The sequence below is a fragment of the Schistocerca cancellata genome, chromosome 2 (assembly GCF_023864275.1).
Source record: "Schistocerca cancellata isolate TAMUIC-IGC-003103 chromosome 2, iqSchCanc2.1, whole genome shotgun sequence".
Lineage (NCBI taxonomy): Eukaryota > Metazoa > Arthropoda > Insecta > Orthoptera > Acrididae > Schistocerca > Schistocerca cancellata.
Window position 1 is genome coordinate 832,133,441 of NC_064627.1, and position 16,035 is coordinate 832,149,475.

Sequence of the window (16,035 nt, forward strand, 5' to 3'; positions counted from 1 at the left end):
AAGATTTCTTCCGTTTTTTATCTTTGCCTATGTTTTCAATATTGTTTGATCTCTGACTATCCAAATGTAGTGTGTTTTTTACTTTGGACTGGAAAAGAGGGAAGAAAATGGATATAGTTTAATGATTGGTGTGTTTGATTGTGTGTATCGTGTATATTATAACTACGAATAAAGTTATCGAAGAGCTGACGTGATGCACCAGTGATGGATAAAATCTGCAGTTTAGCAGCGTAAAAGTGATTCTGCTGTGTTGAGAGTGTGGGTGTTCAAATACAGACCCTATATTTCATTATTTGCTAATGCCACGGCAAATATATCATGAACGTAATAAAGAATGCTTTTCTACCCAACAAATTATTTAGTGCTCATGAACTAATTTCGCCATTTCACGCAGGTTATCCATAATGGCAGACGAAGGAGGCGTTATTCTAACCTCTCCAGCGTCTGGAGTTCATGGGCGCCACAGTCGAAGAATAAAATTAAGTGATCAGCAGTTGGAATCAATAACACGGGAAGAACTCGTAAGAAATTGGAGAGAACTGGACTCGTACGTCGATGTACTTGAATCTCAAGTAGCAAACCAGGAAGGTAGATGCATAGTCTGAAACTGAATTTTTTTTTTTTACTTGAAGTTTGTCGGGAATTAGCTTTTGTTGTGATTTGAGTGAACTGACGTTATTAATCATGTGGCAGATGGACTGCCTTATTCACCCTATGTGTTACTGCTAAATATTTTGAATGTAAGAGTTGGCATTTATTGTGAAGGTAATTGCTTTAAAAGAAAAGTTCGTCATCCTGTGCAGGATGTAAAGTTTCCTTCACAATTTGAGCTGTCAGTGTAAAGTTATATTTCTTTGTAGCTGTATTTATTGGATTTCAGTTGGACTGCATATGACAGTGATCAATGTAGAAATATATTGATTGTAATGGGTTCACAGTGGTGTGTTCACTTAATTAGTATTATATGATGAACTTTCATGGTCACTGATCCATTGAAGTTTAATGTGGAACTCAGAATTTTGGAAACAAAACAAGGAACAGTTTGACAGCTGAACTGTCATCCACTGTATGTGTATTTTGAGTGACATTTTCCTACCACATTAATTTGACATATTCAGCTAAAGAAACTGTATTTTTCCTGCTTGTCTTAAAGTTGTATAGACAATTATGTTTCTGATACAGTAACAGCTGTTTAGAAACAATTAGGATGATGGCAGTACTGGTACCAAATTAGTTTTAGGCTCAGATATGTGAGAACTGGGATATTTTGAAAATAATTAAATTACAGTATTAACTTTACACGGAGGGTACAGCTTCGTACATTGTCATTCATCATGAACTAGTGCATGTAAGTTATCCTAAATTATTAGAAAGGTTTCCATCTATTCTGATTTGGTGTTAAATAAACTTTCTGTTCATTGTTGAAAATAACACAGTTATTTGCCTAAGGAACATAGGCCTAGTAGTTAAAACCAGTGACATGTTCTTTTGATATTAATTGATCATGACAAATACATAAATTCGAAGTATACCCATCACCAATAGATGTTTTAAACTGTAATGCTGGTGGAATAATATGTTGACAGCCATCACTGTAATTAATTTCACAACTTAATTTTAAAAAGAGTGGTGATAGCAGTTCCTATAATTTGTAAATTACTTTACATTAGTTATTTTCCATGGATCCCATGGAGAGTGATCTCAGGGATATAGAAAAAGTCATGCAAGCAGGTGTAATTTTTTAGCTTAATCTACTATAACAAAACTGAACTAGTTCAGTGAGAAACTCCTTTGTTTAGGTGAATTTTGTAACCGGTTAAAATCACAATTTAAGATTTGTGTCACGGCCCCAAATTGAATTTTGGTTTCCTGAAATTTGTGAACAGTTGTTGACCATTAGACTGTCCAAGCATGCCTCCTGGCATACCCCAAATTAAGTATCACTCAGTGTTCCACTATGTGTCGAACACTTGTCTGTAGATGTTCCCTCATCACAAGATGAACACTACTGGAAAAGAACAAGTACAGAGGACCTTGGCTGATTTACAAAATCCTGTGTGTAACTGAGAGTAGTGAGGTTGTACCATTTCTCTGCTGTGATTGCTCTCATATTTAGTTTGCAGATTGTACCATAGGTATCGCATTACAGTGAACATCTTTTAAGTACTGTACCAAATTCCTGTACCATAAGAAAGGAACCTTTTAAATCTGTTGATCATCACTCTCGCATTTCCATTCTACTTAAAACTGATTGAAAACAGAAAATGTAGTTTACTGTATTCATTATTGTACAGTTTTGTAAGACATGTTATTGTAATGCAAAACATTAGCGTTCTTAATTGTAACTGAATTTGTCATATGGTTCCCTTTTCATTGAGGCACTATCAACAAACAATAATTTGAGAGAGTATGTACAGGGATGACAGAGTTAGTTGCAAGATGCTTGTGGGCTTCATTAATTTGTCCTAAGGTAAAAGCCGCAGTTTCAAATCAAAGGCAGATCTCTTCTTGGTAGAGCGAAATGCATTGCATTGTACCCTAGGGTAGATATGTAATTGTGTGTACAGACCTTCTCAAATCCTTCAGATCCAATTCACTTACTTTCAAGACCTTGGATCTGACTCCATTTAATAATGGTTGATGTAGCTGCTAATAGTAAACAATATGTTTATTGGATCAACTAAAGCTACTGATACCAGATGTCATCTTTATCCCATGACACTTGTTGTGGGCATGTGATGTCATATGTGTGCTGACAGAAGGAGAACAGAAAACTGACAATATTGTTTTGAGTCTATTTTTTTTAGAATGTAAGCTGTAAGAGACTCATCTACAGAATAGCCTGAAGTATAGATTACATTCAAAGATGACAAATAGGTTGTGAGTTTGTGGACAGGATCTTAGTTGCAGTGATATGATTATCTGCAGTGTACCCAAGGTCTAAGTTCGATTGAAAGGTGACAGTTTGGGTGAGAATTTGTGAAGCATTGTCAGAGGCTTCATATAATCCTGTTTGTACATATGTGAATTGTCATCTTGATCCACAAATTGTAAGATTTTTTTAGCTGAGGAGAAATGTGTCTAAGCCTGGGGCAGTGATTGCAAACACTGTTGGAGATGAAGAGAAATATTTGGTACAAGTTAACTCTGACCAGTGAAGTAATTTTAATAGCTTCTGTGACTTTACATTTTGGTGCATGTACTCGCCGTTTCATTGTTTGTTGGCAAAGCCAATGAGTGTGAAGAAGGCAAAAAGAACCGGGTTGTATTGACAGATTGATCTGTAGCCCAAGGTCTAGGTTAGGTTGGAAGGTGACAGTTTGGTTGTGAGTTGTGGTAAAACCATCAGTTCCAGAAAGCATTTGACCCAGTGCACCATTACAGGCTGTTAACAAAGGTGCAAGCATACAGAATGAGTTCGCAGATCCGTGAGTGGCTTCTTCAGCAATTGAACCCAGTATGTTGTCCTTGAGGCCAGTGTTCATCAGAGACAAGGGTATCTTCCGGAGAGACCGGCCGGTGTGGCCGTGCAGTTCTGGGCGCTTCAGTCTGGAACCGCATGACCGCTACGGTCGCAGGTTCAAATCCTGCCTCAGGCATGGATGTGTGTGATGTCCTTAGGTTAGTTAGGTTTAAGTAGTTCTAAGTTCTAGGGGACTGATGACCACCGATGTTAAGTCCCATAGTGCTCAGAGCCATTTGAACCATTTATCTTCTGGAGTGCCCCAGTGGAGTGTGATAGGATCACTGTACTCAATATACATAAATGATTTGCAAGCAGAGTGGGCAGCAATCTGCAGTTTTTTGCTGCTGATGCTGTGGTGTACTATAAGCTTTTGACGTTGAGTGACTGTAGGAGCATACAAGACAACTTAGAGAACATTTCTAGTTGCTGTGATGAATGGCAACTAGACCTAAATGTGGAAAAAATGTACATTAATGCGGGAGTAGGAAGGACAAACCTATAATGTTCGGATATAGTATTACTAGTATCATGCTTGACACAGACAAGTTGTTAAAGAATCTGATTGTAAACTTGCAAAGTGATGTGAAATGGAACGAGCGTATGAGAACAGTGGTAGGGAAGGTGAATGGTTGGTTTCAGGTTATTGGGAGAATTTTAGGCAAGAGTGGGTCAACCATAAAGGAGACTGCATATAGGATACTGGTGTGACCTATTCTTTAGTACTGCTTGAGTGTTTGGGATCTGTACCAGGTCTGATTGAAAGAAGACATCAAAGCAATTCAGAACGGGCTCCTAGATTTGTTATTGGTAGGTTCAAACAACACGTAAGTGTTATGGATATGCTTCAGAAACCCAAATGGGGATCTATCAAGAGAAGGCGATATTCTTTTCGAAAAACACTACTGGAAAAAAAAATAAGAAAACCAGCATTTGAAGCTGACTGCCAAATAATTCTACTGCTGCCAACATACAATGCACATAAGGACCACGAAGGTGATACGAGAAATTGGGGTCATACAGAGGCATGTAGACATCATTTTTCCCTGTCTCCATTTGCTAGTGGAACAGGAAAGGAAATGACTAGAAATCGTGTAGGTTACCCTCCACCACACGCTGTGTGGTGGCTTTCAGAGTATAGGTAGATGCAGATGATGTAGATGTCAATGTAGATTTAACCTTGCTTCATTTTTAGGAAGAATTGGGTTAGGTTTCCTGTCTATTTACTAGGACAATTTATGCTGAAGAGCCAAAAAAACTGACACAACTGCCTAATATCGTGTCTGGCCTCTGCGAGCACACAGAAGTGTCACAACACAACATAGCATGGATTCGACTAATGTCTGAAGTATTGCTGGGGAGAGTTGACACCATGAATCCATAAGAATACGAGGGGGCGGAGATCTCTTCTGAACAGCATGTTGCCAGGCATCCCAGTTATGATCAGTAATGTTCATGTCTGGGGAGTTTGGTGGCCAGCAGAAGTGTTTAAACTCACTAGAGTGTTCATGGAACCACACTTAGCAATTCTTGAAGTGTGGAATGTTGCATTGTCCTGCTGGATTTGCCCAAGTCTGTTGGAATGCACAAAGGACAAGAATGCATGCAAGTGACCAGACAGGATGCTTACGTGCTTGTCACCTGTCAAGGGTCATATCTAAACACACTAGGAGTCCCATATCACTCCAACTGCACACACCCCCACCATTACAGAGCCTCCATCAGTTTGAACAGTCCCTTGCTGATACGCAGGGTCCATGGATTCATGAGGTGGTTTCCATATCCGTACACATCTATCCACTTGATACAATTTGAAATGAGATTCGTCTGACCAAGGCAACATTTTTCCAGTCATCAATAGTCCAGTGCCGGTGTTGACGGGCCCAGGCAAGACATAAAGCTTTGTGTTGTGCAGTCATCAAGGGTACATGAGTGAGCCTTCGGCTCCAAAAGCCCATATGAATGATGTTTCATTGAGTGGTTGGTGGCCCAGGATTGAAATCTGTAGCAATTTGGGGAAGGGTTGCACTTCTGTCACGTTGAACAATTCTCTTCAGTCTTCGTTGGTCGCGTTCATGCAGGATCTTTTTCCAGCCGCAGTGATGTTGGAGATTTGATGTTTTACTGGATTCCTGATATTCACAGTACAAGCGTGAAATGGTCGTATGGGAAGATGCCTGCTTCATCGCTATCTCAGTAATTTGCTGTGTCCCATTGCTCGTGTGGCAACTACAACACCATGTTGAAACTCACTTATATCTTGGTAACCTGGCATTGTGGCAGCAGTAACCAATTTAACTACTGCACCTGACACTTGCTGTCTTATATAGGTGTTGCCAGTTGCAGCATCATATTCTGCCATTTTACATATCTTTGTATTTGAATACATATGTCTATTCCAGTTTCTATGGCACTTCAGTGTTGATATTCAGCTTGCCTAACCAACTTCAGGCCAATGTAAGGATGCTTCCTACAGCTGTTTTGATTGATTTCTCCTTAGACCAGAGCAAACGCTTCACCTACTTGACTTTTTCCTTCATGGTGGGGAATTAGTGTCTAAGGCAGTGCAACTGATTTGTCCTGCTTTTCACATTGTCATAGAGGTGTACATGTAAGAAGACAACTATGTGATGTGTTCTGTGCAGAGAGAGACAGAGAATACTCTGCAGGATCACTAATCTTTCTCACATATCACAAGGTACAGCTGTTGCCTACCCTGATAACTGGAAGTGCTGCTGTGTGCAGTACACTTTGCCACTATTTCTTCTTGTGACTACTCCTAGTAGAATTTGTGTGTTCCAGAAACTGTCACTGTTGCCTCTTTATCTAATGTTTGCCTTATGCCATCATAATGAACATACTTAGCCCCTGTAGGAACTAAGTACCCTCACCACACCTACCCTACTACGAGAAACAATAAATGCCCTACACACACACACACACACACACACACACACACACACACACACACACATACACACTGAAGTGCATAATGTTGTTGTTGTTGTTGTTGTTGTTAGTGAGAAAACTGAAATGCCAGGAAATTGCACTTAGGTAATGAGAAAACTGAAATGCCAGGAAATTGCACTTAGGTAATGAAAATCCTGCGGAAGATCAAAGCTTGGCAGAGGGACAGAAAGTTGGCTCTCAACATGAATACACTGATCAGGCAGAACATTATGACCATCTACCAAATAGCCGGTATGTCCACCTTTGGCATTTACAACAGTGGTAACACATCATGGTATGGAAGCAATGAGACCTTGGTAGGCCACTGGAGGGATTTGGCAGCATGCCTGCACACACAAGTTGCCAAATTCCCATAAATTGTGCAGGGGGGAGGGGGGTGGCAATGAGCTCAGACGCCACATTTAATCCCATCCCAGATGTGTTCAATCGCATTCAGATCTGGCAATTTAGGGGGCCAGCACATCAATTGGAACTCGCCACTATTTTTCTCCAACCATTCCATCACACGCTTGGCCTTGTAACATTGTGCATTATGTTGTTGAAAAATGCCACTGCTGTCAGGAAACACTATTGTCATGAAGGGTTGTACGTGGTCTGCAACCAGTGTGCAATACTCTTCAGCTTTCGTGTTACCCAACACAAACTCCACTGGACCCACACGTGATGTTCTCCAGAGCATAATGGAGCTGGCATTGGCTTGTCTTCATCCCTCAGTACAGGTGTCGAGGATCTGTTCCTCTGGAAGACAATGGATTCGACCCCTCCCGTTAGCACGATGAAGAAGGTATCGTGATTCATCAGGTCATGCAGCACTTTGCCACTGTGCCAACATCCAGTGGCAATGGTCATGTGCCCATTTCAGCATAGTTGTCAATATGTGTTAACATTGGCACAAGTGTGGGTTGTCAGCTATGGAGTCCCATCATTAGGAGTGTTCGGTGCACTGTGTGTTCAGACACACTTGTACTCCACCCAACATTATAGTCTGATGTTAGTTCCACCACAGTTCACTGCCTGTCGTATTTTACCATTCTGCCCAGCCTATGACGTGCGACAGCTGTCATGATGGGGGGCTGCCCAACACCATGATGTCTGGACATGCTTTTGCCTCGGTTTTGTCATGTGTTAAAGACATTAACCACAGCACTCCTTGAACATCCAACAAATCCTACAGTTCCAGAAATGCTTGTGCCAAACCTCCAGGCCCTCACAATCTGCCCTCAGTCAGATCGCACATCTTCCCCATTCTACACACAGAAGCACTGATACTACATGCACCAGGTGTGTGTCTGACTAACAGTGGTTCATCACCAGGTGATGCTGCTATCACCTGCATGGGTTTATATCGATAGTAGGTCAGTGGTCATAATGTTGTGGCTGATCAGTGTAATTATTACATATTGCACATAAACACACAGAAATGTGGATTATTATTTTGTTACATTATTGGTGATAAATCACTGGAAACAGTAGCAATAGTAAAATATCTGAGAGTAACTGCCCTGAGTGATCCAAAGTGGAATGACCACATGAAACCAGTTATAGGAAAAGCCATTGCCTGACTGAGGTTTGTTTAAAGAATCTTAATGTAATGTTATTAACCCTTGACAGGTGTGGTTTATAGTAACCTTGTTTGACTTATTTCTCAGTTTTGCTTATCAATTTTGGACCCTTTTACTAGGCAGAGTTAGTAGCGAAGATCCAAAGAAGAGTGACACATTTCGTCACTGATTTGTGTAGTAAGCTTGATAGCATCATGGATGGTATTCTCTAAACCCTAATGGCAGGCAGTGCTCGAGATAATTTTCTTTTCTCACAGACAGATTTACTGTTAAAATTCCCAGAAGCCAGGCAACATATTACACCTTCCCACAGCTCGCCAAGTATTCATGGTGTAAGAATCAGAGAAATTAGAAATTGTACAAAAACTTATCACCAGTCATTCTTCTTTATTCATGGTTGATAGTGGTGCCAGAAGAATCTTTTGTACACACAGAAAGGTAACTTGTAGAGTGTAGATGATGATGATGATGATGATGATGATGATGATGATGATGATGATGATGATGATTCAGTGTGGTTAAACAATCCGGTGCAAGCCTTTCAATTGGGTGCCACTTTGGTAATTCGTGTGCTTCCTACTCTACTCCATACTCGTACTGGGATAAGGGACTGATAGTTCAGAACCATGTCATGTTCTTGGTAAATCTTCACGTCATTGAAAGGTGAGGACTAGGTTGAAGGCAGATTGGAATATTTCATGGTCCAAGCAGTATTTGGTCCCACTATCTTTTGCTTCCAAGGTGTAGATGTAGATGATTTACATAGGACTTGAGCTCCTAATGAGTACACCATATGGAGTTGTATTGCATAACCTATCACCACCAATGGGGATTTGTTAGCATGGCAGTGTTATGGGTGGGTGTGTGTGTGCCAATATCTGCAGTAATAGATATTAATAACTGAGAAAGGTTTTTTTTTTTTTTTAATTGTACGGATTCTTTGTTTACCTCCCTATCATTGTGTAGCTTGCTTACAGGAAATAATTTTTCAAATGGTATGTGTTCATTATATTTTTGTGAAGTACCCTGATATACTCTGAAAATATCCTCATTCTCAGCTAACAAATCATAAATCCCATTTCAATAAATTCTTACTAAGGCCACATGTTTTTATACTAGTAGTCTGCATTCTGCCTGAACATGACCTTCCCCCCCCCCTCCCCCCCTGCCCATCCTGTGGTATAGCATTGCACAAAGATTTTTACTTTGGAACAGGCAGCACAAAGAGTAAGAATAGTAGTAAATGGAAACATATTTGTCTGTAAACTTCTGGATCACGTATAATAAGCAAATCATCTTGTTAAATTTATTTATTGTATGTTACATTGATGAATGGTGTCAGTTGCACCTGAGGGTACCCTGTGTCTTTTATTACTGGGGTGTAATAATGTATCGTGCAATGTCACACAAGCACAAACAGAAAGAAAACAGAACTCTGACAACAATTTTGCTTCTACATTATTTTTGGAATGTGGATTGTTGTAATGGATTGATCTGTATTATAGTTCAACGTGTGCATTGGATTAAAAGAATTTTAAGATTTTCTCAAGTTGAAGTGTAAGCTCATTTTGTTTTGAGTTGCCGAAGCCAGTGTATGCTAATACGAAATCTTTGTTGTGGTGACATACTGTTCCGTAGCATAGCCCAAGGTATATGTTAGGTTGAATGGTGACTTGAATGAGTGTTGACAAAGCAGTATCAAAGGCTTCTGTTGATGCAGAGGCTTCGCTGGCTACGTGGTGTCAAAAACTGTTGTCAGTTCCATTTTTAACTTTAATTATTTATAGGTAGTGCTTCTTACTAACTGTTTGGGTTTGTGGAATGTAACCATGGTATAATTTTTAGATTTTTGGGTAGTTAATGGTATTAATAGAACAAATGTTCAATTTTAGGTGAAGCCTTTGGGATTGATGTAGTGTGTCATGTTCGCTGGTCTATCACAAGTAAACTTTTTTTGTTGCCATACCAAAAGAATGTCATTAAAGACACATTTCTGTGGGTCTGCAGACCATCCATGATCTAATTAGTAGTGATTCTGTAACTTATACCTCATGAGCTTCTTTGCCATCAGTTTCTGAATGCTTATCCACATTGACAAAATTGTATGTGCTTGGATGGTTAAAATATTGAAAACCTTTGAAGGTTCCGTATCATCTGTTGTAGCAAGCTTTTATACAGCTTTCATCACACACATAGCTCTTCATATATATGGCACCAGAACTAAAGACAAAATTTTTGATTCCACTGCAAATGGTTATCTACATTACAGAAATATTTGTCCAGGGAAAGTCCCCCAAGTTTTTTGATATAGTAAAACTGATTGTTCGTGTTGTAGGGTTGCACTGTGATATTGCTGTGAAGTTATCTGCTGCACAACAGGTTCTGTATTATTTTTCTGTCTTTGTGGTTGACCAAATATCAGACTCTGAGGATACATCTTTTTAGCTTGATTAGTTGTAGTAGGTAGGTACACAGACTAAGTGCAGCTACTCATAGAGGTCCAGTGTAGGCTGCAATTATCGTATGGCAGTGAAACTTGGTATAAATCGTTAATGGGGAACAGATTTATGCTGGAAAAAAGTTAGTTCTAATTTTGGCCACTAGGTGCAAGTCTGGCATTGTGAATGCAAGAAAGACGTATAGAAATATTTTCATATGTAATGGTTTAGTAATGGGATGGGCAGAAAAGGTCAAACAAGTAGAAAGGTATAATGCTAATTTTTGTTTTAACCACCACCTATACAGTTTGTTCAATATGACCACCAGTGGTGTTGACGAGATGCTGTACAGTGCCAAATTTGCACCTGGTGGCAAAATTGTAACTAATTTTTTTTACAGCATAAATCGATTCCACATTAACACATTAGCATATCTACAAAGTTTCGCTGCCATATGATAATTACAGTCCACACTGGACCTTCATGAGTAGCTGCTCTTTATTTATAACCACCCAGTTCTTGTGTACAGATAGCAATTGCCAAACTTTGATCACCTTCAGTCCTGCTTTAGAATGAGGCATGGTGTTGAGCAATGTGAATTGTTAATGTTTGGATGGCAGGAGGCTGGTTCAGTTGTTCATCTATCACTTTGTTTCTATTAGTAGACTACCTTTGTATATGACAGATGTCCAGAGAAGCATATACAGTGCATTACATGCTGTTGATAATATTTTTGTGATGGTGGCTGTTTGCTTTTATGAGCCCCAGTTTTATGGCTTTCTGTGGGGCTTACGTTTGCACTATGAATTTAAATAGTGTATGTGATTAACACATCACTAAACATGTGTGGTCAGTTTTTGGGAATAAGTTTGGTTCATACATTTTGCAACATGATTTGATGCAGGTAAATTGTGCACAGTTTAACAAATCGGTGTGGAATTCTGGAAGCAGTTCATAAGTTGGGTGTATCCATTCTGTTGTGAATTGCAGCGATGTAACAGTCTGAGGGTGGTCAAATTAATGTTAATAATGTATGTAAATGCATTTCTTGTCTTCAGATTACCATTTAAATGCTCATGAATATCATAAATCATAAAATCTCAAAGCATAAACAAACCTTATCATAAAATTATATTTTACAGAAACAGTTCTAATACCAGTCTTATCAGCTGTTTTCCAACTATCCCGTACCACTCACTTACCAGACTTTTTTCCTTGATATAATTCACAATTGACAAAATTCTGGGTTTAACAATACAGTTCTAGCACAAAGTATTTTGATGTTTTCTAGTCATTTCTGTTGAATGGGGTGGCACAGTGGTTAGCACACTGGACTCGATGCGGGAGGATGGCTATTCAAACCTGCGTCTGGCCATCCTGATTTAGGTTTTGTGTGATTTCCCTAAATCACTTCAGGCAACTGCCAAGATAGCTGCTTTGATAGAGAGCATTGCCTATTTCCTTCCCCAGCCTTCCCTAATCCGAGCTTTTGTTCCATCTCCAATGACCTCATTGTTGACAGGACATTAAACACTAATCTCCTACTCCTAGTCATTTCTGTAAGGCAGTTGTTGTTGACATCAGTTAAATTGCTCGTTGTCTAAGGCAGATAAATGAGTCGAGATAATGTGTGTGTAAAGTGAAGCCTGCAACTGGCTTAGGTGTTTCAGTATATCCACATTAATCATTGCTGGAAGACCACAGATATTTTCTGTACCTTTCCTTCTCAGTATCTCCAACTTCTCTCAAAACAAAATATTGAAGCAAGCACATAACATTACCAGCATTATCAGTTAGTTCACTTGTAGACCAGTAACCCTACATATTTAAAAAGTTCCTCAGTTTCATTTTCCTTTGTCATCACTTGTACCAAATTGATTGAAAAAGGTATTATGTCTACTTAGAGCTTACTAACTATGCATTATGAAGATTGTCTGCCTATTATAGTTAATAACAACATTATTATTTTTTATTTTGGTGATAGTGCAATGCTACATTCTGTTTGATGATATAATGTGTTAAAAGATTGTAGACTTCAAACCATCCTTTGACAATGACACAGGTTCCTCTTTACATGTTCTGACATATATAGTTAAAACTTAATAGACATGTGCTTCCTCTGGGGAAACAATGCTGTTAGTGCACCATGTTATTTTTCAAGAACATAGATTACTTTGTAATTAAATTTTTAAAGTCTCCAAAAGAGTGATGTCGACAAAAGGTGTGCATGTTCACACCCCAATTGAAAGTTTCAAGCTGGCATTTCCCCCCTTACGCTGTTTTATAGCGGTCCAAGTTCTAATTGTGTTAGTTGGTATATTTGAAAGAAAGCAAGACAGCTTCACTTGCACTAATGTTTAATAATGCACATAATTGAAACTGCAGCATCCTTTTGCTTCTTTCATAGTATTGAAATTGGTACTTATTAATGTTGAATGAAATTATAAATAATGGATTTGTGAAATTTTGGAACTAGAAGAGAAAAGTCACAAGTGACTAAAAATTTGTGTATGGGTACCAGGTGGTCATGAAACAATGCAACTCCTCTGATATTTTGACAATTGTAACTCAACTGCTTGCAGCACATCGTCAGTATATTTACAATAGTTTTCAGTTTCCATGTTCAGCATTTGTGGAAATTTTTGTTTTGTAACCTGTGTTCCCAACCAGGGCTGATACTCATTTGGGGAAAGTGCTCCTTTAATTCAGTCTTCCTATTGTCAGCAATGTATGACTTGAAAACAAGGAAAAATGGCACTCGAGGAGTTTACATAGGCCAAATCACAGTATCCTTGTTGTACCTCATCTTCGAGTATGAGATTTCTTTTGCATACCTATTCTTAATAGGAAATTACAATGGTAAAGAAGTATTTGCATATTTCTCAAATTCCTAGAATCATGTTTTTTCCATTTCAATATTTCTTCTGAACAAACTGTGTGCAGTGTATGAAAAGGAACCACTGAGATTCTGACACTGCTATCCTCAGGTGATCTGATAAAATGTTTCTGAGTACATGCATCAGAAATAAGATTTCCTTAATTTTTTAATAGAGTTTTGTGTTGATCTATATATGAATAGAGGAAAAGTTAATTATTTTTATGATTCCTGGATTTCATACACATTTTCTCCCTGGAAGTAGCAACTTTTGCTCTCCTGAGAACCCGTGCTTTTTTAAAATTATGGTTAATCAGTCGGTTGATTGCAGCACTTTGCAAACAATACATTGTACTGTTGATAACTAAATAAGTATTCGCTTTACTTTCCACCTTTTGTTGCATGTATGATCATTATAATCAAGATATATAGAGTGACAATTGCATTTTGTGCTGAAGAGAACAGGGAAATGGATTTCAATGTATTATTTGCAAAATTATTCACAAACTTTCCATTTTTGACATGTTCATTGCGTGTCAGACAAAGAACATTTAATACAATAAGTAGTGAAGAAAGGCAAAGGCTGAAGCATATTTACTCATTTAATATATCTGAACATTTGTTTAATATGTATATACTTTTAAACTTTACATTACATTGATCTATTGTGTTTTGCAAAACATTTATGTGTATGAAATACAAGAAATGGAAGAATACATTGTCTCTTGCTGTTATGCTGCATTGGTTTGTGTTGTGACAAAAGTGTGGTGCTTGTTTGTTCTACTGTTGGGGGTAAAATTCAGAGGTGAAAGTGTATTGAATATGGTTTTCAAGTGGCATTTAAGTGATACCTACATAGATGGTGTACAGTGCAAGATATGGGTGCATGTGCAAAGCTGAAACATCATGAAGGCTTCGAGATTGCTGTGCCTGCTTAGAAAATTTCATCCACTGTGAGCTGGAAGCCGTCATACTTCAGTCTTATTGTACATTTATGTGTATTGGTGCACACATGGTGCATGCAGTTCCACGAAGGCAGTTGTGTGGCTGGGAAGTGAAACATTACCATACACATAAATGAAGTAAGTTGCAATTCTAATGTAAAGATTGGCTATTCAAGTAGTGCAATAGGTTATTGAGCATTTCAGTGGAGCTGCAGAACATTTTGAGTGTTATAGGAGAATTTTTTTTTTTTTTTTTTTTTTTGTAAAGGCTATAAAAACTATTTTTATTGTAATTTCAGCATATTTATCCCAAGTTCATGTAGGGCAGGAAACAGCGTTGACTATCTGATTAAAAATATCCATGTTGTACTAGTTCCTTTATCTGTGCTTGGTGATATAAAACAAAAAAGTTTTAAAGTTTATGCCTAGCTTTACTGCCATTATGTTAGTGGTTCTATATGTCATTCCTAAATTATTTATTGGCAAAAGAACCTAGCTCTATATTAAAAAATATGAATAATATATCTTAGTTGTTACTATGACACTATATATGTAAGTCAAATCCTTTAAGGAAAAAATTAGAACAGTTTCTAATAAATGTCATTGTAAGTTTTTATTTGTAAATTTATCAATATCTTCATGTCTTCATTCTATCTATTCTCATGCAGTCTGGTGTTAGTAGCCAGTGTCTTGAGGAGTTTTGTGACCTGCACTTCACACATATGCACTTCGTCCTTCTGATTGAAATACCCTTGTAAACATATTGTGTTCAGCTAGAAGCTACTTTTGTAATCCTTTACTTCAGCTACTTTTGTGGTTTCATATTTTGTATCCAGCAGAATCATACAGTTAAGTCAGAAATGTTCTGTTTGTGTCTGTTTCAGATAAATTATAAGTTGAAATTAACATCCAGATTTTAAAGATGCCTTAGATTCAATTTTAAACTGGCAGTGCATTTAGCAGTGAGACATAACCACATGAACTATTATTCCCAATATTTTAGAAAGTCTGGTTCTCTTGTTAATTATAGGAATAAGAGTTGAAAAATATGGGTTCCTCATTTAGGTGTGTAGGATGTAGGAAGGTATGAAGATATTACAAAGTAGGAAACAAGTGCTAAATCCATGAATAAATGACAAGGAATGTAGGAACCATGAAATGCATTTCATCTTTAAAGTTATGAAATTTATTTAATACTGTATTTATTTAATACTGTACTGAATGTGCCTTTACGTTGCAAAGAGTAATAGCATTGTTATTTTCTGTTCACTACAAAGTGTATTTTACAATATTTAAAAGGAAAGATTTAGCAGCAAAAGCACAAAGACAGAAAAACATTCATTGGATAATGCTCAGTAAAGTTGTTGTCAGAATCTGTTTTGTGGTTGGAGAGGAAGAGAGAAAATAAAAAAATGTTCAGTTATTGTAAGACAAGCTATAATGTAGTGTGATGTATTTCTCATGACTGAATAAGAATTTCCAATTTTTGGTTTCAGCTGAATTGAATAATCTGCGAGAATCGGAGGATCGTATAAGACAGCAACATATTGAATCCTCACACAGGGAGAAAGTTTTGGTGCGGCGACTTGCCACCAAGGAACAGGAAATGCAGGAATATGCTGTAAGTTATTTGAAAATAACAGGTTGTACTATACTGATGGTTTCTTCCAAACTATGTGTTAAATACAACTGGCAGCTATTGGTAAATTATATTCTGTACATTGTTCTAGTACTATATTTTGCAACTTTGTTAACTGCCGAGTCATCCTATTTAAGAAGTATG

General features: G+C 37.9%; 1 protein-coding gene across 2 annotated transcripts in view; it reads left to right on the plus strand.

Annotated features, from left to right (window-relative positions):
* Window positions 1-58: 58 nt before the first annotated feature.
* Window positions 59-16,035, plus strand: part of LOC126162727 (pre-mRNA-splicing regulator WTAP) — a 47,320-nt gene continuing 31,343 nt past the window's right edge. The window contains exons 1-3 of one of the 2 annotated variants that reach the window (XM_049919387.1): window positions 59-258; window positions 395-588; window positions 15,749-15,873. In XM_049919387.1, coding sequence (XP_049775344.1) covers window positions 405-588; window positions 15,749-15,873 — 309 coding nt within the window. In that variant the 5' untranslated portion in view covers window positions 59-258; window positions 395-404. Of the gene's footprint in view, window positions 259-394; window positions 589-10,336; window positions 14,391-15,748; window positions 15,874-16,035 lie in introns of those variants that run through there. The other variant, XM_049919388.1, reaches the window with a different exon arrangement.